Source organism: Pempheris klunzingeri, chromosome 13, assembly GCF_042242105.1.
Source record: "Pempheris klunzingeri isolate RE-2024b chromosome 13, fPemKlu1.hap1, whole genome shotgun sequence".
Classification (NCBI taxonomy): domain Eukaryota; kingdom Metazoa; phylum Chordata; class Actinopteri; order Acropomatiformes; family Pempheridae; genus Pempheris; species Pempheris klunzingeri.
Genome location: NC_092024.1, coordinates 2,597,688 through 2,620,344, shown reverse-complemented (window position 1 = coordinate 2,620,344; position 22,657 = coordinate 2,597,688). Strand labels below are relative to the sequence as shown.

The 22,657-nt window shown below is 44.8% G+C and overlaps 3 protein-coding genes across 4 annotated transcripts in view; 2 read left to right on the top strand and 1 right to left on the bottom strand.

Moving 5' to 3' along the window:
- Positions 1–439: 439 nt before the first annotated feature.
- On the bottom strand, positions 440–7,029 carry qpct (glutaminyl-peptide cyclotransferase). Its single transcript, XM_070842785.1, has 7 exons — positions 6,888–7,029; positions 4,813–4,959; positions 4,171–4,452; positions 2,890–3,057; positions 2,216–2,315; positions 1,637–1,753; positions 440–1,552 (listed from the first exon to the last, which is right to left on the bottom strand). The coding sequence occupies exons 1-7, from the start codon at positions 7,017–7,019 to the stop codon at positions 1,371–1,373; spliced, it is 1,128 nt and encodes a 375-aa protein (XP_070698886.1). The 5' UTR covers positions 7,020–7,029; the 3' UTR covers positions 440–1,370.
- Positions 7,030–7,566: 537 nt separating this feature from the next.
- Positions 7,567–14,432, top strand: mocs3 (molybdenum cofactor synthesis 3). Its single transcript, XM_070842784.1, has 13 exons — positions 7,567–7,736; positions 8,729–8,861; positions 8,973–9,065; positions 10,423–10,543; positions 11,095–11,173; positions 11,403–11,516; positions 11,618–11,726; positions 11,826–11,888; positions 12,377–12,540; positions 12,745–12,792; positions 13,359–13,455; positions 13,581–13,688; positions 14,119–14,432. The coding sequence occupies exons 1-13, from the start codon at positions 7,644–7,646 to the stop codon at positions 14,274–14,276; spliced, it is 1,380 nt and encodes a 459-aa protein (XP_070698885.1). The 5' UTR covers positions 7,567–7,643; the 3' UTR covers positions 14,277–14,432.
- Positions 14,433–15,280: 848 nt separating this feature from the next.
- Positions 15,281–22,657, top strand: part of prkd3 (protein kinase D3) — a 34,340-nt gene continuing 26,963 nt past the window's right edge. The window contains exons 1-3 of one of the 2 annotated variants that reach the window (XM_070842339.1): positions 15,281–15,386; positions 16,286–16,453; positions 16,578–16,947. In XM_070842339.1, the coding sequence (XP_070698440.1) occupies positions 16,660–16,947 (288 nt within the window). In that variant the 5' untranslated portion in view covers positions 15,281–15,386; positions 16,286–16,453; positions 16,578–16,659. Of the gene's footprint in view, positions 15,387–16,285; positions 16,454–16,531; positions 16,948–22,657 lie in introns of those variants that run through there. The other variant, XM_070842340.1, reaches the window with a different exon arrangement.

The window sequence follows — 22,657 nt, the reverse complement described above, 5'->3', positions numbered from 1 at the left end:
TATACTTTTAATCTCCTCCAGGTAAAGATAGACAGTATATTGGAGTGCGTTGTTGCCAGGCATCGCAAATATTTCCGACTGCAGCGAATGGCACGGTCAGATCCATGTTCAGTTCTCAGGGGCTGGATTGAAAGTGGATTTGGGTGGTGTGGAATTCAGGGTAGCCCCCCCCCCCCCCGGGAGGATTAAGTGAATCATGGGATTTGGTGTTGAGGTGAGGTGGAGGGACGGAAGGGAAGGGGATGGAAAGACCTGAGCATCAGATCCAAGACTGGTATCGGCTATTCTTGCTGTGTTAAGTTAGAATAATAGACAAAGTGAACACGTCCTCATACGACAGGTCCCCTTAGATAATCACACTGACCAAGCATCAGAACAAAACCAACATCTTTATCCACAGAAAAACAAAGACTTGTGAAGATAAGCAAATTCTCTCTCATATTCTTAATCAACATTTATTTCAGAGTGAAAACACAGGAAGTCCAGTTTTGGCACTGTATATTATTCTGGAAACCACAGTATAACTTGGGCTTATAATGTCATACAAACAAAGGCAGGCACATGAAACATCAGCACAGGAAGTTATCCACTTCACTATCTAAGAAGACAGGATATGAAGAGCTCAAGATGTTGTTATAATACAAAGAATCCCACTTCCTGCTGCTGACAGGCTTACTCTATAAACACTGAACAGATTCACTGCAGGAGAGGAAATGTCACACACTCTGCAGATAAAACACACAGGGTGACACCGTCTCACATGCGTCGCCCCCACATATATCATGTGGCCACACATTATACATGTGCAGAACAGATCAGGGATTCTGGATGTTATTCCTTCACTATGCTCCTGAAATTATCAACAACTTTGGATACTTTCATGTATGTATTTCAGTGTTGCCGGGGAAATCTGTAAAATAAAGGTATCACAGCATTTTAACTGCTCACAATTATATATAGTTTTTCCCTCTGAGCTCTTTTCCCTCCTCTTTGAGGCACCACGCCCTCGACTTAAGACACTAAGATGCCTCCTCGCAGTGTAAAGGAGGGGTTTTGGCTGATATAAAGAGAGCAGTGTAGTAAAAAACACACAGGAGATACTGTGTGCTGGGGCTAGAAGGGAAGATGAAACTTCAGTCTTTTAGTCTCTAATGAACACATTTGAAAAAATGTCACATACCCTTACGTAAGCAAAAATACGCTAAGACGAAGATTTCTAAATAAAAAATGTGTTCGTTCGTGTAGATCATCCAGCGGCTCCCATCTGATACAGTGTAGTGTGTTCTTTCGGTGTATAAAAAGAACAGCTGAACATCTTTACAACAGTGAAACATCAAAAGGAAGCTGTAAACTCTAAGATGGTTTTTTTCTTAGGGGGCGTTCTGTGGGTTTGCAGGGGGGGCGGGTCTGACGTTGAGGTACTCCAGAACAAAAATCTGCAGAATCTTGTTGAGGTTCTGAATGGAGGAGCGATCCAGGTTCTGCTCGTTGTCGTCGAACAGGTGCCACACGGAGGGGAAGGGGGAGGGGATAAGGTGGAGGATACGCACACCTGACAGAGAGGCACAGGATGAGGACTGAGCTACACCATGCATGTGATCAGAACCGCAGCAGTGGCGTTACTTGATGTGTATACCTCTGTTCAGGAACGGTATATGATCGTCTAGAATGCGGCCGACGGGTCGATCAGGCCAGAAATATTCCACGCTGTTAGGATGATTCACCAGCTGGTTCATGGAGTGCAAACGCTTTTCTGAGGACACACAACAATTAAAAAGTGTTGAAGTGTTAGTTCAGGTTGAGAAAAAAAACAATCCTTAGGTATTATCTATTAACAGGTTTATAAGTTCCCTTCATCAGGCCTGTATGGGTGTTATTTGATCAACTTTGACTGACAGTGTCGGCAACATAAGCAAACAAGCACACAACTGTCTTTTTCATTCAAATACTCATTGGTACACAGAAAAAGGTGAGATCAGTTTTTTCAAACAAGCCCCGCTCACTTGGAAAAGTGTTAAAAAGCATGAATAAAAACACAGAACATCTCCACAGTGCAGTGATGGCAGCACAGCCATGATGAAAAGTGTCTGGAATATGACAAATGTATTAATGACTAGTGATTCAGGAGACTGATGCTGTCTGTGGCACACCTTCACCAGCCTAAAAAGACCTGCATGGCGTTTGCAGTGAAACAGCGAAACCTCTGATTACTCACCAGTGTTCTGCAGTCTGGAGAGCCAGTGTGTTGTGCTGGGGAACTGGTTGCCGAAGCGCGGGCTGGGACCCCCGATCAGGTCCAGCAGCATAAACAGATCCTGGAGAGGAGACAAGGAGGGGCGTGAGGGGAGGGGGGGGGGGGGGGTGATGCTGGTGAGCTCTCGTGAGAAACTCTCTACCCATCCAGAAGATACGTCCCTGACAGGACGCCCATTCCCATTACAATCACACCTCAGAGCCGCTGCTTTGAGGCTGACGTGTGAACGTGCTTTTCTCTGCAAAAGGTTCCTTAAAATGTTGTCTGCTTTATCTCCGTCTGGAATTTGTTGTGCTATCTCTTCTGTGCTGGGAGACAGTAACACACACCACTTCATGTGACAGCTTGTTATCATAGCCTGTGTAATAAATGGTGCTTGATATGAAGACACCCAAGCCTCCCAGATGATGAAATGCGTGGCTTTGAGAGGTTTTTTTTAATGAAAAATTATTGAAGACATGCGCCTCCCCTGCCTGGGTCTCTGTGTGGGCTTTGTGTGTGAGAGGAGATCGAGGCTAAGCAGATTCTACTAACTTGATATGAGCAAACGAAGTGGTGATCTTGAGTGTGATTAAGAGATTATGCGCACTGTGGGTGTTTCGTGGCAGAGGAGAGCGAGCAGAACTGTGATTTACAATGCCGTGTAGCTGGTTGGTGCCTGTGGCTCCAGCCGGATGTGGGGTCGCCTCCATCTTCTGGGCCAGGTGGCGGGACCCATACAGGGAGTCTGTGTCGCTCCACTGGAAAAGAGCCTCCTCTCCATCAAAGAAGAGCAACTGCAGGGTCAGGTTGGGGCTGGAGCTCTACAAGGGAGGCAGAAGGAAGACTCAGTCACATGAAATGCATTCCCAGGGTTTTGCTGCCGCCTAGTGGCATTAAAGGTGAAGTGACACAAAGACTGCCTGAGGTTTCTTTTCCTCTGTGTGGAATATTCATTTGATTATTTAATATTGTAACATTTCTCCAAAAAAAAGCTTAATTCATGTTACAGTTTCTTCAGCGTCATTTATCAGCCGTGGTATTGACTATGAGTCCGCCTCCGTGGCAGCTAATGTATTTGTATTCAGTGTGATTCCTGCTCCCACAGTGACCTTTGTGACCGACAGCCGAGTCTGATAAACATGCCCCTTGGCTGATCTCTCCCTGTCACGGGCCCTGTCACTGTCCGCCCAATAGACAGGCGTCTGAGCCCAACAGGAAAAGGGCAGAGGAGCAAGCTGCATGAATACTAACCGTTTTCCCTTTGAATCACTTGTTTATGGAGCAATTAAACACTGTTAGCTGTTGACTCCTATAAAAGAAAACCAATAATTACAGCTTTTGTAATTAAAATGTTGTTGTCTATGAATTTGACATCTACAAAGGGATATGCACATTTTTCTTCTCCTCAGTTAACTGATCCTGCTAACATGTGTTAGTGTGTTGCACCTCAAGCCTGATGTAGTTTATTCACCTGTGTCCTGGATCCAACATGGACACTGCAGTGTTTTTTTTAAGGTAAATCCCACATGGATGCAGCTGACTTGTTACTCCAGTCTGAGTAACATGTGCTGAAAAATACAGTGCCCAGCTGTTTTTAGGAACATACTGTGTTTTTAGACAAGATGTTCGCTACATGATCAGTTTTAGTGACTTGAGGAAATCTACAATGATGTTCACCACATTCTGCGCACTAGTCTTGTCTGGCCTACATTTTCCGTGAGCTTACTGCCATTGCTGTTGTTGTTGTACGACTTGCCTGTGATTCTCAAGTCAGTGCTGACCACAAGCATGAAAGCTGAAACACACCCTCAAGTGGTCTGAGTATGGCTGAAAAGCCTATTTAATGCTCACAGACAGACAGATGGATCAGTAATGCAGATATATCCTTTAACTTGTTCTACGTTGTAGCTGTAAGTCACGTGCTACGTCACCACCTTCTGAGCCTTCAGCTCTTCATCCAGGGCTCGTGCCAGCTCCAGCATCATGGCACAGGGAACGGCAGAATCAGTGGCGCCTTGGAACTCCCTGCCGTGCCATTCCGGCGGGTAGTACTTGGAGTCGTAGTGACAGGCCAGGACCAGGCGGCGCTTGGCTGATGGGTTGAGGGTGGCAATCAGGTTATTGAAGGGCAGGACGCCATAGGGGGTTTCTGACAAAAACTTATCCTCCGTCACTTCCCAGCCTGCTCCGAGGGAACCGAGGGTTGTTTTGATGTGCTGTGAACACACACAAACACTCAGTCAGTGCCTCACCTTATCACCACCTCACTAATTAGCTGACTTAAGTCTGTGGCCGTTAAGCTTGTGTGAGGACGTGTTTCTGATTTAGACCTGAAAATGAAACAACATTTCTGTGATGACTCCCTGAATTGGTTGTATTTCTTACTGAACCATCATACTAGGACATAAAATATGAAGGAGCCAGTGTGCTGTTTATCGTGCCTTTAGATGCTATGGTGTTATAAATAAAATAGCCTTTTCCATTAAGGTAAAAGTGGGGAAAATACGTATTTCCTGTACAAGTGTTTCTGTAGTTGGAAGTGGTCCAGTCGTGATACTGTGTGTAAATAAACTCACCTCCTGCACTGCCTGGCTGCCTGCAGAGCCTGGGTACCTGGTAACCAGCAGTGGCCTCAGGTCCCTCTGCCACATCTGCTCCAGGTCAGTGTGAGACACGGCGGTCCTGATCTCATCTTGTGTTAGAGTGAGAGATTGGTGATGGAGCTGAACGGGGGCCAGAGGACACAAACAAGACGGTACAAAATGGATGAGAAACAGCGTAGAGCAAGGTAGCCATTAGGGCCAGTAAACATCAGCGCTGTGGTCAGATTACTGTGATCTAGGCTGCTGTTAATCACTGCAGTGTTGCAATAAGGATATGGAACAATTTCCAAATCAGTGGCACAGTTTCAGATCAACAACTTCTGAAGAAATAATGTGGATGACACATAGAATACATAACCACTGTCACAGCACTATGTCATGTTACTTTAAATCTGCCAGCAGAGGGAGAAAAAAAAGAGGAATTTGTCTATATATATAGACAAAAACATACAGCTCAGCATAAAAAAGCAGCGGTTTGATCTTGTGGTGATTGTATTAAACATTGTGTTTTAGACTCTAACACCTCCTCAGAGAGAGCCAGTGTGAATAGATGCTGATTGAGTGGCTTCAAAAACACACAAGGGCTACTTTAGAGATGCAGGGATCTATTGAATTGAGAGGCAGAAGAGTGAAGGCTGCTTGTTAACATGCTGTTAGTCTCTCTTGCTCTGGGAAATAGACATAATTATAGGAAGGAAAAAAAAAAAACTTTGCACAATTTAAGGAGCACAATATGGATTTGCCTTCAGGTTTCAGGCTGTAGGTGTCAATTCCATGTGAGCTAAATTGCAGCAACAGGTTAAAAAAAAAAACATATTGATCCTCTGATCCCAAGCCTCTTTTTCATTTGGTCTCAAAGTTCACCTGCCTAGAGCCACGGTTGTCTTGGTTACAAACTGAACTGAGAACAAGGACCGAGAGCGGGAGGGAGAGAGCTGATGGTGAATATCAGAGCACGGTCAAAGCCCATTTGTACGTTTTACACTGCTTCAATCAATTATGTTAACCATCCATTATTCTGTTGATTATTTGTTGATCAGTCAATAAAGGAAAATGGTGAGAAACAGCCATCACATACAAACAGCACACCCAAAGCAGCAAACAGCACATCATCACATTTAAGAAGCTGGAACCAGCAAACCTTTGACCGGTATGGTATGAGACTCTTCAGGTTGAGCGATTGTTATGGGAATTCATCGTTGGTATTTGCTCTTCCTTCTAATTTGGTTTCACTCTCTCAGACAATAGGGGAGGACACACTCCTTCAGTCATTACAACTGAAGCATTACCATCCACTTGCAAAACACGTTCCCAATACTGAGTTGGGCCCGAACTGACTCACCCTGTAATTACAGAGCAGCATACGGTGCAAAGGGCATCATTATGTGGTCACACAGACTGAATATAGTTATCCAAAGAGCAGGGGTTCACTGGGCACAGAGAGAGTTAAAAAGGGGGTCCACTTAAGGTCTATAAATACCAAGACCTGCAATTGGAGGATCAATGATGATGACTGTGCTACCATAGCAACAGGGCGAAGAGGAGAGGAGGAGAAGAAGAACACAGATGAGGAGCATGAATGGCCAGGCATACCCAGGTGGATCTCAGGAGAATTACACAACAGCACAGAGGGATGTTGGCATATCATGAATAATATATCATGCATATCAAAAACCGATATTGGGAACTTATAGCTTTCATTTTATCCTCATAAACAGTATAGGAACTTTGAATCTTCATCTTGAAAAGGAAACGCTTGCAGAGACAGAATATAAACAGAACTGAACTATTTTTCATATGATTCAAAATTATTTTTGAACAAAACAATTAAACATATTGAATTCAGATGTTTTTAAATGGTTAAAAAGGCAAACGAGATATTTGGAGTGGATCAGTGATTAGAGGTTTGTCAGAAGTAGGCAAAATGAAAACACAATCATAGAACACTGCATGTGGCAAGTTTGTAAAAAGGTTTCACTTCTTTAGACGGTTACATTTATGCCAGTGTGGCAGCATGTTAAAACAACAGACCCTCTTCATTTCTTTACCTTCTCTTGTGTCCAGGGGATTCCAGAGGAGCAGTGGATGAATGTCACCCACACGGCCACAGTGTAACATAAACGCATAATGAAGGAGCTGTGGCTTCGCTCAGCCATCGCTGCTGACGCTCCTCTCCACATTCCTGCCTGTCCTCGGTGAGAGCTCACGGATCATGTGAAAAGCAGGAGGGAGGACCCGAGGCTCTCTAAACCACCGCGCGTCACTACACTGCTATGTGTGTGTGTGTGTGTGTGTGTGTGTGTGTGTGTGTGTGTGTGTGTGCCTCTTCCACTCTTAGGAACCTCATGGGTGTCATGGGTGCAAATAATAGCACACCGACCCCACACCTTCCTTTGGTAGTTTCAACAACAGACCAGCACATTTATCACCTACAGCCTGCTGGTAATGAGGCAGACTAACCGGACCCACTGTGTTTTTTGATTTAAAAAAAAAAAAAAAAAGATAATAATAAAAATAAATAAATATTTTTTTTTTTAAATAAATAAATAATTCTTATTTTCTATTTCCTTTCTAAGAGTAAACCACACCACTAGATATTAACTTATTAACTTTTTGGTGAAAGTATGCGGAGCACTTTGCACGTCAGCTACCACGTGGTCTCGTTGTCACGTGGTCGACCCGGAAGTTTGTACCGTGTGTGTTCATAATATGACAACACGCTGCCGTTGTAGTAGCAGAATCACATCAGTAGCATCTTTTTTCCCCTTCAGAAGAGCGGTGTTGTTTGGTCCGTGGCAGCAGCCATGGCTCAGGGTGTGTGCTGTCTGCGGGCACAGCTCAGGGAGAAAGAGGCAGAAATTGCTGCTCTGAAGAGTAAACTGGCACAGCTGGAAAAGGTACGGAGAAGTCTTACTGAATGCTCAGGTTACTTTTATCACAACAGGTAAATGCTATTAGTTGTCCGTGTTTTTAATCCAGCGGTTTAGCATTTATGTTGCAGCTAGCTGAAACGTTACTGTAGCACCTCTGTAGTCCACATAAAGTCAGCACACCTTCCTCACAGTCTGTCCTGTAAGGTAACGGCAGTAACATTACCGTTACTCCTACCTTAAAACAAACCTGGGCACTGGGACTCACTGAGCTAACTAGCTTGTTAGCTAGCCAGTGAACTAGTGACTGTAACTGTCTTAAAGATGATGTGTAGCTGTGGAAAGATGAAACATTAAAGCACAGTTAGAAACAGAGAAACTCACACACAGTACACACAGACTTTAGTGTGGCTCCTTATAGCAGGGACACACTCATCTACGTGTGCAGGTGCTGCTGGGTAAAAACCAGCACTGAAAGCGTAATTAGGTAATTGATCATCTAAATCTGACAACAATTATTTAATTACTGGGAGTGAATGCACAACACCCACGTGAATATCCCATCAGCATTGCATTAGTAGTACAGCACTAAATGCCTACACACCTGTACAAGGAAATGTGTAAAAGCAATATGCAGTGTTAATAGATATTCATAGAGTCAGAGGATTTTGAGCTAAGAAATAAATCAGTGCAAAACATGCAAAAGAATAAAAACCTCTTTATCTCCCGTTATTGTCACAAAGGGGAGATAAAAACAGGCGTTTTAAAGTGTCCAGAATAAGCCTGCCTGAAATGCTAAAGAAGATATCAGTAAGCTCACTACCAGCGACGTAAATCTGTCTCTGTGAAGAGCTTTTCCCACATAGCTCCATATGTCAGACATATGGGCAGGAGACGGATGTAAAGAGAGATAGAAATGTAGCTCATCATATCCTAGAGGCAGATTGTTGAGGGCTGTGATGTTTAAGCATATGTCTTGTTTGATAATTGGTTCCTGATCTGATCTGATCCGTTCTCAGAGCCACACCTCAGTCCTCGAGCTGCATGGCAAAGTGATACCCCTAACCCCCCTGAAAGCCAAACCAGCCCTCAGCAATGAGGACATCATGCGGTATAGCAGACAGCTCCTCCTGCCTGATCTGGGTGTGCAAGGTACGGCTGGCTACACACGGTGTTATTCTCATATACACTACGGTAAGCTTTGTGCCCAGTGAGATCTATGACATGACTGAACACAACAGAGTGGATCTTGTGTGTCCAAAGGTCAGCTAAACTTATCCAAGACCTCAGTGCTGGTTGTGGGCTGTGGAGGACTGGGCTGCCCCTTGGCACAGTATCTTGCAGCAGCAGGCATCGGTAAGTATTCTAGTTGATTAATGCTCAGCGTGATCTTGTGCCAAACAAATCTTTAACCTTTCTGTCACTGTCCTTGTCATGAATGTGCTATATGGGCATCAGTAACAGCTGAGATGTCAACAATTAGTCTTTTCCTTTTATATAAGGAGTAAAATTAGTAATCTGGTAATCTCACCTCCCAGTAGCTGCTAACCTACAGCCACCTTTTGCTTTGATGACTCTTTGATGCTTTGCACACTCTTGGAATTCTCTTAGTCAGCTTCATGAGGACGTCACCTGGAGTAGTTTTCAATCAACACATGAGCCTTGTCACGAGTTAATTTGTGTAATTTCTTACCTTCTTAATGCATTTGAGACCATCAGTTGTGCTGTGCAGAGGTTGGCTTGGTGCACAGTTCTATACAGTGAAAATCCCTCTGTTCCAATCCACATTATGGAAAGAAGCACTCAACTAAGTAAAGAGAAATGACAGTTATTATTACTTGAAGACATGAAGGTCAGTCAATCCAGATAATTTCAAGAACTTTTAATGTTTCCTCGAGGACAGTCGCAAAAACCATCAAACGCTGTGATGAAACAGGCTCTCATGAGGACGGCCCAGGAAAAGAAGACCAAGGGTTACCTCTGCTGCAGAGGATAAGTTCATTAGAGTTAAATTAACAGCACCTCAGTTTAGAGCACATAAATGATTCACAGAGTAGCAGACACATCTCAGCATCAACTGTTCAGAGGAGACTGTGTGAATCAGGCCTTCATGGTCGAACTGCTGCAAAGAGGCCACTAACTGAGGAAGAAGAAGAAGAAGAAGAAGAGAATAGTTTGGGCCAAGAAACACAAGGAATGGAAAGTTTTCATTTATGTTTCCAAAAGAAATATATCACACCACCGCTTTTGAGTGCTATATAATTAATAAAATCAGGTGCACTGGCACAACTCTGAAGAGACAGAAGTAGATTCACAAATTCTAATTTAAGATTTACTTATTTTGTGAGTGTTTTTCTTTTGCAGTTAAAATGATACCACCTGTTACCTCAGGTAAAACTACAGCTTGGCTGTATCTAAGTGGTGGAAATGGAAAAACTAATGCAAGGGGTAGGGGTAGAAGTTTGTGTAGAGTCGGTGTACCGTTCAGGGCCACAGTCACTCCTTGTGTCCAGTGGTTAGTGGATACAAATTTTAAGAAAATGCAACAACCGAGAAGCACAGATAAAAAAGTGTCAGTAAAGTCTGCCAAAGAAAAACCAAACAAAAAAACAGTCCAGTTTATACCCTGGTTTAATCGTCAAGGTTCACCTCCATCTGGGTTTCACATTTATTCTAAAAACTCTGACTGAGTTGTTGGTTTGTGTCTCTGCAGGGCGTCTGGGTCTGCTGGACTATGACGAGGTGGAGCTCAGTAACCTGCACAGACAGGTGCTTCATGGGGAGGACAGCCAGGGCCAGGCCAAGGCTCTGTCCGCTGCGCTGGCAGTTAAAAGGTACTGACTGGCGCCTGGGCAGCAAACACTGAATGAAACATTATCCAGTACAGCCTGTGCACTTGTGGCAAACTTGCGCAAACAGACCTGAAACAGAGAAGTTAGTATTTTGATATTATTAGAAAATGTTCTGTAACTATGATAAATGGTGTATTTCTGTGTTTTTTGTGACCCTTTGGTTGCTGTGTAATGCATGTTGGCGCTCTCCAGTCTCACCACAGGTTATATTTGGTTGTGTATTTCTCCCCAGTCCGCAAATATTGTGTAAACATGTCATTTTACGGACTGTTTTTGGTGCCTCTCTCCCTCACAGTGGGCCTACTGTGGTTAACATACACACTGTATAACCATGACCACATGAGGGGGCCATTTCTCTGACTAGCAAATACCTCATACAGTTTGGATGCTGTGTCACCCATTTGTGTTTTTACGATGCCTCTTTGGTGATAAAGGTGATAAAGATCAGGAGGGGGGAGAGAATAATGGGGGGGACCAAACCAGACTTCTTAGGACATGCATTAATGTTTCTGAATGTGACTTTATGTGTGCAGATTGAACTCAACAGTAGAGTGTGTTCCCTACCACCTGCAGCTCTCGTCAGAGAACGCCTTGCAACTCATTCAACAGTATCCTGCTGCAAATGCCTCAACCTACATCTGCTACACAGACCTGCCTCTTGCTAGTTCTTTGTCGTGAGTCTATCTTACAGCTGCCGTCCACCAGGTCTCCCTCCGCCTCATGATTGCTTTTGTTGCATGAGGACAATTTCAGATATTCAGTTGGGAAATGTGTACATGTGACTTAGCAATAACCAATACCAATGATATGATTACACCTTGACTTTGCTGACCTCATGTATGACATTGTGGCTGATTGTTCAGACAACGTGCCCACTCGTTATCTAGTGAATGACGCCTGCGTGCTCGGCGGCAAACCTCTGGTGTCAGCAAGTGCCCTGAGAATGGAGGGGCAGGTACGGTAGAGAGGCCTCTTACTTGCTTCATTGTGGCAAGAGGACATGAGCTATTCTACATTTGTAATGTTACTTCACTTTATCTGACTCTGTGTGTGCAGCTGACAGTATATAACTACTGTGGCGGCCCCTGCTACAGATGCCTGTACCCGGTGCCCCCACCCCCCGAGACGGTGACCAACTGTTCTGACGGAGGGGTGTTAGGAGTGGGTGAGTCTTGTCCCCTAACTTGCCCCAAAAACTGTTACATTTGCACAGAGCACAGTCTGTGTAAATGATTGTTTGCAAAATGTTCCATTTTTCTTTTAGTTCCAGGGATAATGGGCTGCCTCCAAGCATTGGAAGTCATCAAGATCGCCTCAGGACAAGGCTGTATCCTTTTGGTTTTCCGTTCCCAACTCCCACATTACATACAGTACATCAGAGTCTTGTGTCGAGCCATCTGGGTGAATCACCAACGAGCTGCTGAAAGGGTTTTCGTTGTAGCAAAGTTAGGGGTGAGAAGTGTGTTTTGTGCCCATCTGATAAAATAAAGCAAAAAGAGGCTGTTTGTGTCTGCCGTTCCTACGAGAACCCTTATGAGGCTGAGGCTTGTGATTATAGTATTCTCTTATACTGAGGCTCACATCGGAGAATAGACTTGCCCTCTTCTTCCTTCTTCTCCATTGTTATACACAGACTAACACCTGGCCCTTATGCGTCAGCCGGGGGAAGTTTTGTACTATTTTCCTCCCAAAACGCCTGTAAGTAGCGACGGCGCTCCCTACACAAACGGGGGAGACGTGCCAGCCGATTCTCTGAATCTTGCAACTTGGTGATGCTTTTCGTAAAGTGGCCTTTTTCCTGACCCGGCCTGACAGCTTCCTGCGGCCAGCAGCTGGTGATGTTTGATGCTCAAGATGCCAGATTCAGGTCCATCAAGCTGCGTCCCAAGCAGGCCAGCTGTGCAGTGTGCGGCGAGAACCCCGGTGTAACCCAGCTGGTGGACTATGAGGCCTTCTGTGGGTCTGCTGCCACAGATAAGGTTGGTCATAGCAGGCGAAGATGACGGGGTACCTTATATTATGGTGGTCATGCCCATTTTCACAAGAATATTACTTTTCAGGCAATAAGAAGTGTGCCTTACATTGGCTGGATTTTGCTGTTTAACATGGCACAGTACAGTGTGGGTAATTATTCTCTAATCCCGGGAAAAATCTCTCATTGCCTGATTTCCCATGTGTTTCAGTGCCGCAAACTCAACCTCCTTTCCAGCGATCAGAGGATCACAGTACAGGTAGAGAGCACATGTCCCGGAACAGTCTGCCATTGCGTGCCTCCCCGTGTTTAGCGCTGTTTATTGTATGATTACTCACAATTTTCTCAGTTTTCATGTGCATTCATAAACTGATTACATCTCAGCACGGACCCAGCCCCAAATGGGAAATGACTTAAAATGAGCCTGTAGATTTTCTATGGGAAAGAATAATATGTTCTGTTTGGCACTGAGAGCAGTGGTAGTGGATTGCATCTGTTTATGTTTCTGCAGAACTGGCGCTTTCAAACCCGCTGAGTCATTAAGTGCAGAGATGGGGATCATGATTGATTGGGCCGTAATCAGGATTGTGCAAGGGGCTCCAGTTAGAAACAGTTTTGTTTCCTGCGATTTAAGGAAAAGCAGTTAAAATGTTCATATCGTTACACAAATACAAATCAAGATTTTCTCTGAGCAATTTTGGTTTCCCTCTTTTAACCGTTGATATAAATCTATGTCATTTGCCAAAAGATAAAACCACATTTCACACTTGCATTTTAAAGTTATTAATATTTGTGCACTAATGGGTAATTTAATGTAAATTCCAGGATTATAAATCGATCGTGGACAATGCAGAGCCCCATCTCTTATTGGACGTGCGCCCTCTTGTGGAGGTGGACATATGCCACTTACCTTTCTCTCTCAGTATCCTTTTCTAGTGATGGAGGCACAAAGTCAGGCTCGTTTTGTCACAATTCTGTATTGTCTGTTCGCGTTCATCCCGTTTTTCCCCCCTTTCTTTGTGATTACTCTCCTTATGCTGTCACCAGACATTCCCCTCTCGAGTTTAGAGGAGAGGAAGAGCGAACATATCCGATTACTCCAGGAGAGAATCAGCCAATTGAGGCAGCAGATGGCAGGTGACTGCCGGCCTCCAGGTAACATGTCAAAACACCAGACAGGGTCCGTACGTGCTGTTTGAAATGAACAGGCATGTAGAGCCAGTGGTGCATATTCACAGCCCACTGTGCAGTCTCATACTGGCTTATTTTGGACAGCTAGTAGCAGGTTGTAATGGGGTTGCTAGGTGACCCCTTTTCCAAAACACGTACGGTCAACCTGAGCAGCTGGCCTGCTTTAGAGAACTAAATATTCAGAGCGTTATTTCGGTGATGTCCTGTATATTCACTCTGATGAGCTTTCTTTATCAATGAGCTAAATTTAGCCTTGTGGGGTTTTAACTCTGCTTGTAATACAGTCTCACCGACTCTGTGGGACTGATGGGTAATATTAGTGTTTCTACAGCTCCAAATCTCAGTTTGTCTCAGATGTTTCTCTGTGTGTTCTCTCCACTGTTCTCTCCTGCAGTGTATGTGGTCTGTAAGCTGGGTAACGACTCTCAGAAGGCGGTGCAGGTTCTGGAGAAGATGAGTGGACCAGAAGTGGACAGTATGACAGTGAAAGACATCTGCGGAGGCCTCATGGCCTGGGCGAAGAGAATAGACCCCACTTTTCCACAGTATTAAAACTCTTGAAACGCTTTTCTGTTGATAAAATCCGCAATCTGCTTCTCATCCTTGATTTCTTTAATGTTATTTGTATCCGCACTAAACAGTGTGCTTTCACATAACTTGTCTTTGAAGTCATCACTGAATTGCAAAGTCTCACATCCCAAATGTAACAATGAGCCAGTTCTTCGAATTTGTTGTGTAATCAGTTCATTAAAAACATGAGCTGGCAGTTAGATAACACGTAAGCATCCTTGCAAAATCTGCTACCTCTTCCTGTTTTTCTGTCGATCCTTGGAGTTCAATAGAAGGCTTCCTCAAATCTAATGAATTAAACCCACACGCTCCATGTCAGGGTCCTGAAGCAGACACAGTGGCCCTCATACCCATGTTTCCCATGTAAACCCCTCCTAAGCTGTCTATATGTTTACAGACTGGAAGCTATGATCAGAAAAACTCCCACCTCTGCTGTCTTTGTGGCCTGTTCATCAAAGTGAGGAGAGATCACTGCATTCCTCATTTTGCAGGGGACACATAGGAAACCCCTTCACGGCCCCTGGGAACTTCTAGACCCCACGCTGGAAACGAGCGCATTCACAAACCGATCCAGCTCGTGCAGAATAAAGGTTTTTTTTTTGCTTGACACCAAGTTGAAATAACGGAAAAGAAAAGCACATGCGCATTGGTTGGAGCTCCGTCGGAGGCGCCATTGCTTCACAGCGACTGTAGTTCAAGTTTCCCTCCCCACACATGGAAAGTCAGTTATGCGGATATGATAAAAAGACTCCAAGCCCCAGCGACGGCTGCTGCTCTGTTCCTCGTCGAGCGGGGGGAGTAGTCACAGCTGGAAGGATAATAAGATGCGCATGAATTTACAATCTGGAGTAAAAGATAAGAGAAAAGAAATGGACAGCTCGGTTGGTCTCCGCGCGCCCGTGTGGGAAACTTGTGTCGGTATTTGTTACATGTAGGCTGCTGCGACGCCGCGCCGTGCCGGGCCGGGCCGTGCCACTTGTAGAAAGTGCAGAATAATAAAGTTCAGACTCCGCTTTCCTCAGTTGATGGAGTTACAAAGTTTCTTCAGCCCGCTCACAATGGAGAGAAAAGCGCCCTTCGCTGGCTGTGAAGGTAAAGTTGTGTTTCACGTGTGTGTGTTGGGTCAGTCGGGCTCCGCTACACCGAAGTGTCCCTGAGAGGCTGAACTCAGCTCTTGTATAACTTGTTTTGCTGGCATTCTCGGCTCGGGTTGTGTTCTGCCAGCGAGCCAGTCTGAAGTGGGAGGGGTGCAGATGTTCGGAAGCCTCGCTTCCAGATGTTAGCGAGAGGCTCGTTTCTTGTAAACCCCCAGAAATGATGCGCGTGATCTCCTTTTACCTGTCTGTGAGGCTGCTGCGGGACTGTTTAGCGCGCGGGCACGAAGGCCTGCTGCGGGGAGAAGTTTGTTAAGTTGAGCAAAAGTCAAAGAAGAGGTCGGCAGTGAGGTGAAAAGTAATGACACAGTTGATAAAAGTTGAAGTCATGGCTCCTTTAGCACGGTCCACTCGGAAGGAGCCACAGTTAGCTTAAAGCTAACCACAGGCTTAGCATTCAGAAGCCAAAACAGTGCAGGACAACAGCAGAGCAAGCAACTATCCAACAGGTAAGCTGGAGGTCACACTCAATGCTCCAGGTGGCAGATCCTGAAGAGTCAAACACTGATTTCATGGTCTTCATTGTGTAAATGATGAGCCTGGCTGTGACTCTCACATTAGTAGCTGAGATGGTGAAATCCATTGACTGGGTGCAGACTGAGGAGGCAGGCTGGCTGAAACGTGTTCCTCTAAATGAAATCCACTCAGAAGTGTCCACAGTGGGAAGAAAAGCAGCTCCTTCATTCATACGTCCAGCCTGTAACGCAACAGTCCTCTAATGTGCACCAGGCCTCTACTGTCTCTATTGTACACAGATACACAGACAGGTGAATACTTTTCTCTTTATAAAAATAGCCCTGTGTGTGTGTGTGTGTGTGTGTGTGTGTGTGGTGACAGGCTTCCTGTGGTCAGAGTGGATTACTGACCTCAGTAAGGAGAAGGAGCACCCCTCCAGGATATGAAGTTGTTTGCAGTGATTTTACTGCAGACGTCTGTGGATTGTCCAGAGACGTTTTCTCCATCACCTGCCCATCTAGTGCATGAGTGTGTGTTGCGTGAGCTCAGGTGGGCAGATCTGCTATTGTTCTTTTTAATTTATGAATAACGATGTCACTTTGATGAAAACGTACAGTGCTGACTCACTGCGGCTGATGAGGACCAGAGATTATTACCAAGAATCTATCCGCAGACATCCAACTGTGCTTTTTTCTGCCAGCCTTCGCTAAAACCTCCACTATTCCGCATTTCACGTTGCCATTGGAAGAAACCCAATGTCTGCCTCCTCTCCCCCGTCCTTACCTCGAGCCTTCCTCCACTCTCTCCATCCGCACCACCCACCCTCGCTGTCCACCCTGTCACCGAGCCCGCCCGGACCGCTCTACACGCGGCTGTCCAACGGCAGTCACAGCGTCCCCAGCCCGACCAACTCCCGCAGCTCTTTCCATGGGGTGTCCTTCCTGCTGCAGATAGGACTGACCAGAGAGACGGTGAATCTGGAGGCCAGTGACCTGTCGCTGTCCTCTGTCAAGGACCTGGTGTGCTCCATAGTGGACCAGAAGGTAAGGCTCTCCTGTCATTCAAGCTCCCTTACATGATTCACACTCAGTGAGAAAAGGACATCTCTACTGAAAACATGTTTTCCTCTAATGTCCTCTGAAGCGAAAGGTGTCCCACAAACACATGCAAGCCTGTTACAATTAGCCTGTTTTCAAACTTCAGCAGCAGTACCGAAGGCAGTAGGTGGCCAACATGATGCACCAATATGTGTTTTGCCATCTTCCACTATATTCATCTGTTTAGGTTTTGTTTTCCAAAGCGCACATCTGGGCCTTGTGCCCCGAAATGAGTCAAACACCGCAGAAGCATGCACACAACAGCTCTAACGCTCCTCCAGTTACAGAACACACTCTAGTAGTTCCAGCTATTTACTTTGTGGTGTAACGTTACTGGACTTATAGGATGCACGCACACACACACACACACAGACATACAGACATACAGACCTACTCGGTGGTTTTGCTCTGCCTGTGTGATGTTGGACCTGCTTTATTTTCCATGACACTGGTAATGTGTCGTAATGACACTGGAGAGTAGCCTCAGCATAAGAAGTGGCTTTAGACACGAGGGGAGGCTGCAGCGTTCAACGTCATTTGCCATCTCATATTTATATCCTAAGTGCAAATCAGCGGCGCCAGCTTTAATTAGCCTCCTCTTGTCCGTTTGTGCTGAAAGTGGTCGAGCAGGTTCGTGTCTGCCAGTGTGTGTGTGTGTGTGTGTGTATAACGTGCAATGTAAGAATGAGGGTAAAACGGTTAAATTTTTGTTTCTAATTTGAAGCACTCCCATATAATAAGCATTGTGAAACTACAACACCGCAGATGTCATCCCTTTTTATATGAAGTGGTTTTTTTCTGTCAGAGAAAATGTGCTCATTGTACTGCTACAAAAACCAAATAAGATCCAAAAAATATTTCACATGAACTGGAGCACTGAACCAGGAGTCGGTTTGTGCCGTCAGTAATACAGTTAATATTGCAGATTCAGATTGAAAGTTGATTATTATTAATTGACCAAATATACAGTCTATCTAAACATGTGTAGGTGCTCTAAACCTCTCGCTCAGGTGTCGTCCTGTGAGCCCATGGGTGCGTACTTCATAGCTGTGTGGGATTAATGGGGTGCAAAGCCTGTTGGACTAATGAAATGGCTCCTGTGTGCATCCACACGTTGCTGGTTTTTTTTACCTCATGTGTATAATGATGATTACTCCATTTGGGTCTGTAATTATCATTGACTGAGTAAAAAGAGGGTGATTAAAAACAAAGCACTTTCATCAGACACCAGGATCTGAGAATTTGGGTCATTTGCGTTGGAGATGATGATGATGATGATGATGATGATGATGATAATGGAAATATGGAGAAATGAATGAGGAACAAACTTGTGCTGAACTACAAGTGAAGGAGCTATCTGTACTGAGCCTGTGTCCTTTGGTTTCATGTTGTCCAAGCTGACATTCCAGAGGAGCAGGGTAATGTTGTTGTTCTTTACGAGGTCTGCTGATTCTCACTAGCTAGTTATGAACAGTTCTGGTCCGCAGAGCAGAAAATCTCATCACTGCGCATATTTACATGGATCCTGTAACATATTGGCATAGCTGCAAGAATCTGCAACAGGAAAAGGGTGGGAAATATGATGCTTTGAAGACTACCCTGATGTGAAAAATCAGCGCAGTGCAGTCGTGGTGAGTGGGTGCTGATGATCTGCCAAGATGAGATCAGGATCACCTATTGCCTATGTGCAGCTTTATCACCGTGTATCACTTCGTATCACATGCATTCATTTAAAGATGCCATAATGGAAATAAGATATGGCAGGAAACTGTATAATTTATGACCCCCATTTATGGGAACTTTGAAAAGGTTATATACAACAAACATCTGAACATCCATGTCATCGCAATATTCTGTACATCATCACCACAGAACATATCCAGCCCGTTCATCCACATTATTGTGCATTTCATCTATTGAACACTGCCAAATGCAGTGTACTGCCTCAACTATTTCATGAAATCCAGCCATATGGCTTTGATATCAATGGAAAATATGACTGTAGGCCTTCTGCGCTCTCCAGTCCATCCCTGCCTCACTTCTCGCTCTAAAATATGCATGACAATGGTAAGCCTTTTACAAAGTCCTCTCATCCTGGCCAACTTTTCCAGCTGAGGATCCCTGGCCCTAGCTTAGCCGTTGACAGTCGTCCCAGGATGTCTTCAGTCAGCAGAACCTCAGGTGCCTGTCAGCAGAGACGAGACAGGAAAAAAGCTTTAGACTTCATGTGGTAATATCTGCGTGGAGATAGAGTGTGGATGGAAGTGTATTCCCCCCTTCGTGCTGCTGTTTCCTCCGCTGAGAGCTGGCCTGCCTCACAGAGTGACTCACCACTCAGCCACGCAACAAACAGGGATGCTTGTCCTGACTTAAATCTGTCCATTCAGTGTCAAGTTTTCTGCTGTGTCAGCTGCTGTGAACTCTCAGAGGGTGATGTAGTTGTATGTAAACCATGATATTAACCATTGATATTTTGGTAGCCTTGCTGCTGAACAATTAGTCTGTCTTCATGCTGATTATGTGGGTCTGGGTCAGTGCAGGGCAAGAACAGCGACTTAGATGCACGTTTCTCAGCAGTTCTTTTCATGGCACCCCAGATTGCTGTCAAGCATGCTAGGAGATGTTGTTCCTCCACCGTGTCCTGTCTCTGCTCTGGGTTTTTCCCAGTATGCAGCCAAACTACTTCAACACCTTCCCCTCACTGATGTCCATGTATGTAAAATAAAGCTGCACAGGGTTAACGTCCTACTATACACACCTGCAGCATAGGTTTGGATTTAGATGTACACAGGTATCGTGCATGATCACGCCGCCTTGTGCTTTGATTAGCCTGTGTTTCCTGCTAGACGCTGGGCTACACACTGCGCTAATAAAACTTTGGTGAGCCGCTGTAGATATGCTGTAACCTCTTAACACAGATGTATAAATCCAGCCAACACTCAAAGATTTCATTGGCGACTGTGGGCCCAGCCATTCTGCAAAGAAAACCCATTTCTGCTGCTTGTATCCGCGGTCGAACCCTTTCACTATTTTCTCAAAGCTTGTGACCGTAGCTTAAGGACAGAAAGTCGGTTTTCTGGTGAAGTGAGTGCTTCACTTTGTTTGTCCGCACATTTTTATTGTCCTTTTTAGTATCCTCTTTGGAGCCTGTTCCTTAACTGTCTTGCCAGACTATAAGATGTGCGAGATCTTTTGGTGTACTAGACACCAACACCACCAAGTACAGCCTTTGTATTAAAGATGCCTGCACCTCCAAGAGAAATGACTTTACAAACCATGGAAAGAAGCCTGTGTGCCGTAGCAGACACTCTCTGGATGAAGTGGGACAGCTGTAAAATTTCCAGATGTTTGCATGTGCTCTCCTACACTGTGTATAATGTGTCATGGCTTCAAGGTTGATTCTTGATATCACTTCTGAACCCTTTAGTTTTGAATCAGTCTCATTGTTTGACAGGGAGTCATGCAGCCGTTATAAAAGCTGTGTATTGTATAGATTTTGTACGGCTCATTCCTCTTCCTGCTAAAGACTCAACCACATGACTTGGCCAGCATCCACAAGATAGATTTGCTTTCTCTCTTTTCTCTGTGCTGATCTGAAGTTGGTTTAGATAGTAGTGGTTTGGACCGCATTCACCAACTTTAGTGGTTAAGGTCAACCTTAGTCCGGGGCAACTTGATCTTGATACGTTCAGTCTCGGTCTCTTCGAGCAGCTATTGCGGTTACCGCTCCTGCAATCTACTGAATACATTTAAGTATAACTGTGTTAGTGTCACCACTTGGCACACGGGTTTGAACTCTGAGCCAGGCTCCTTGAGGACTGTGAGAAAGGATGAAAGGAGCCAGCCAGTGGGTGGTGGGGACCCTCCCAGTCGGGTACCATCCAGCCCAGATCTAACCCATGATGGCCCGCTGACGGCCCCCAGCGGTTACACACAGCTCCAAGCCGAGACGTCCTTGTTTCACTGGTCGGGTCCCGACTTCTCCGTCTGGTTTTTGGGCTTGATGAATGGTGCGAGATAAACATCCATAGCTTCCACTTGTTGAGCGCTTCCTGTTTGGTGTCGCCCAAGTCCTCTCGTGCAGCCAGCAAGGGAGCAGTGGCGGGACAAAAGTTCACGACTCCCTGAGAATGACTCCCAGTTAGCCAGCTGGTCAGCCTGGACAGCCAGCCAGCTACAGAACATTCCTCTTCACCCAGGCATTTTTGGAGGATGATGTGATGTTAGTCGGGATGGGTGGAATTAGACTGCTAGGAAACTGAAATATTTGAAGCTAAACACTTGCTTTGGTTGTACTGAACTTTGATGGATGCTGTAAAGGCATTCGCATAATCAACACCATTTAGTTTTCAGTCTTTATGTGACTGTTTGTAATATCCTGTAAAGACACAATTTAATTTGTAGTGGAGATGCTTTCTGGTGAATATTGGCAACAAACATGTGTGAAATAAATGGAGAATTTACAGTGTAGCTTGGCAGCAGTTAAAGGTTTTTCTTGCTATCAAAGGGGATGATAAAACTGAGCAGGAAGAAGGAAATTTAAGTTCTTTTGGCAAAGGTAATGGAAAAAACATTAAATCTTTGCTTCAAATGTTAGTTTTTAGGAATCATTTGATTTTAGCCCTTGTCCTTAGGATGTTTCTGCATTTCACCCCAGCTGGAAATGCTGTGAAAGGCAGCTGCCTCAGCCACAGGTTTCCCTACTGGTTCTGTCAGTGCTGTAACTCCCAGTCTCTGGTTGAGGGCTGCACAGCTGCCTCTGTAATTAGCGACACAAAGGCCTTTTTGAGTCAGAAACAGGCTACGTTGGACAACATACAGTAAAATAGCAGAGTATTATAAAAACAAAAGGATTTGGATTGTTCTAAACCTTAGAGTAATATCACTTGCATGATGCAAGGTAACGCTTGGCAGAGAAAACAAGATCGGCTCAACATTCCTTTTTCAAGATTAATTAGACTGTGTTGCAACACTAGGGAGAGCTCTTTTGTTTGCATTCATTGGCTTTAATAATGGTGATGTATCTGCCTTTTATATATATATATATGTGTTTGACTGTAGTATCACCAGCCCTTTCACTTAAGATGTGGTGTCACAAAGAAAAAGATCTATAGAAAAGAAAACTGTTATAAAGAAGAAAAGGAGAAGAGAGAATAGCACGAAAGAAGGGTGCAGATGGAAAATGGAGCGACTGGAGTTCACATCGACCAAAACTAACTGAAACACACGGGAAATAAATCACCACAATCTCCCTCCCTCCCTCCCTCCCAGTGTAAGCCCACATCTGCATGTTCCTATAGAACTGGCAGCCATATTTTACCCCAGAGGACGTCCTAACAGCACAGAGCTTTATGTGTGATATACATGAGGCCAGACATTTCCTGGAAAGCACATTCAGCTCCCTCTCAAGAAAAAAAAAACAGGTCACCCATGAGTCAAAATATTCACTGTTGGTTCTGAACACACACTGTTATGGCCTTAGCCTTTTTACAACTGAGAAGGTCTCAGTGTTCATTTGCAGACACACTGCTGTATTCCAAAGCCATGGACTTGACTAAATTGATATCACAATTGGAGTTGCTGGAAAAAAAATAAAAGTCTTCCATGTACAACTCAAAAGCCTACTTGCACGAGGAATCTATCAATTTCCCCAGTC

Coding starts and splice junctions, on each gene's coding strand:
- qpct (XM_070842785.1), bottom strand. CDS start 7,019: ATGTGGAGAGGAGCGTCAGCAGCGATGGCTGAGCGAAGCCACAGCTCC. Junction 4,453..4,812: donor GCAGCCAGGCAGTGCAGGAG/GTGAGTTTATTT, acceptor GTGTGTTCACAG/CACATCAAAACAACCCTCGG. Junction 2,316..2,889: donor CCAACCAGCTACACGGCATT/GTAAATCACAGT, acceptor TCTCCTCTCCAG/GATCTGTTTATGCTGCTGGA.
- mocs3 (XM_070842784.1), top strand. CDS start 7,644: ATGGCTCAGGGTGTGTGCTGTCTGCGGGCACAGCTCAGGGAGAAAGAG. Junction 7,737..8,728: donor AACTGGCACAGCTGGAAAAG/GTACGGAGAAGT, acceptor ATCCGTTCTCAG/AGCCACACCTCAGTCCTCGA. Junction 10,544..11,094: donor GCTGCGCTGGCAGTTAAAAG/GTACTGACTGGC, acceptor TTATGTGTGCAG/ATTGAACTCAACAGTAGAGT.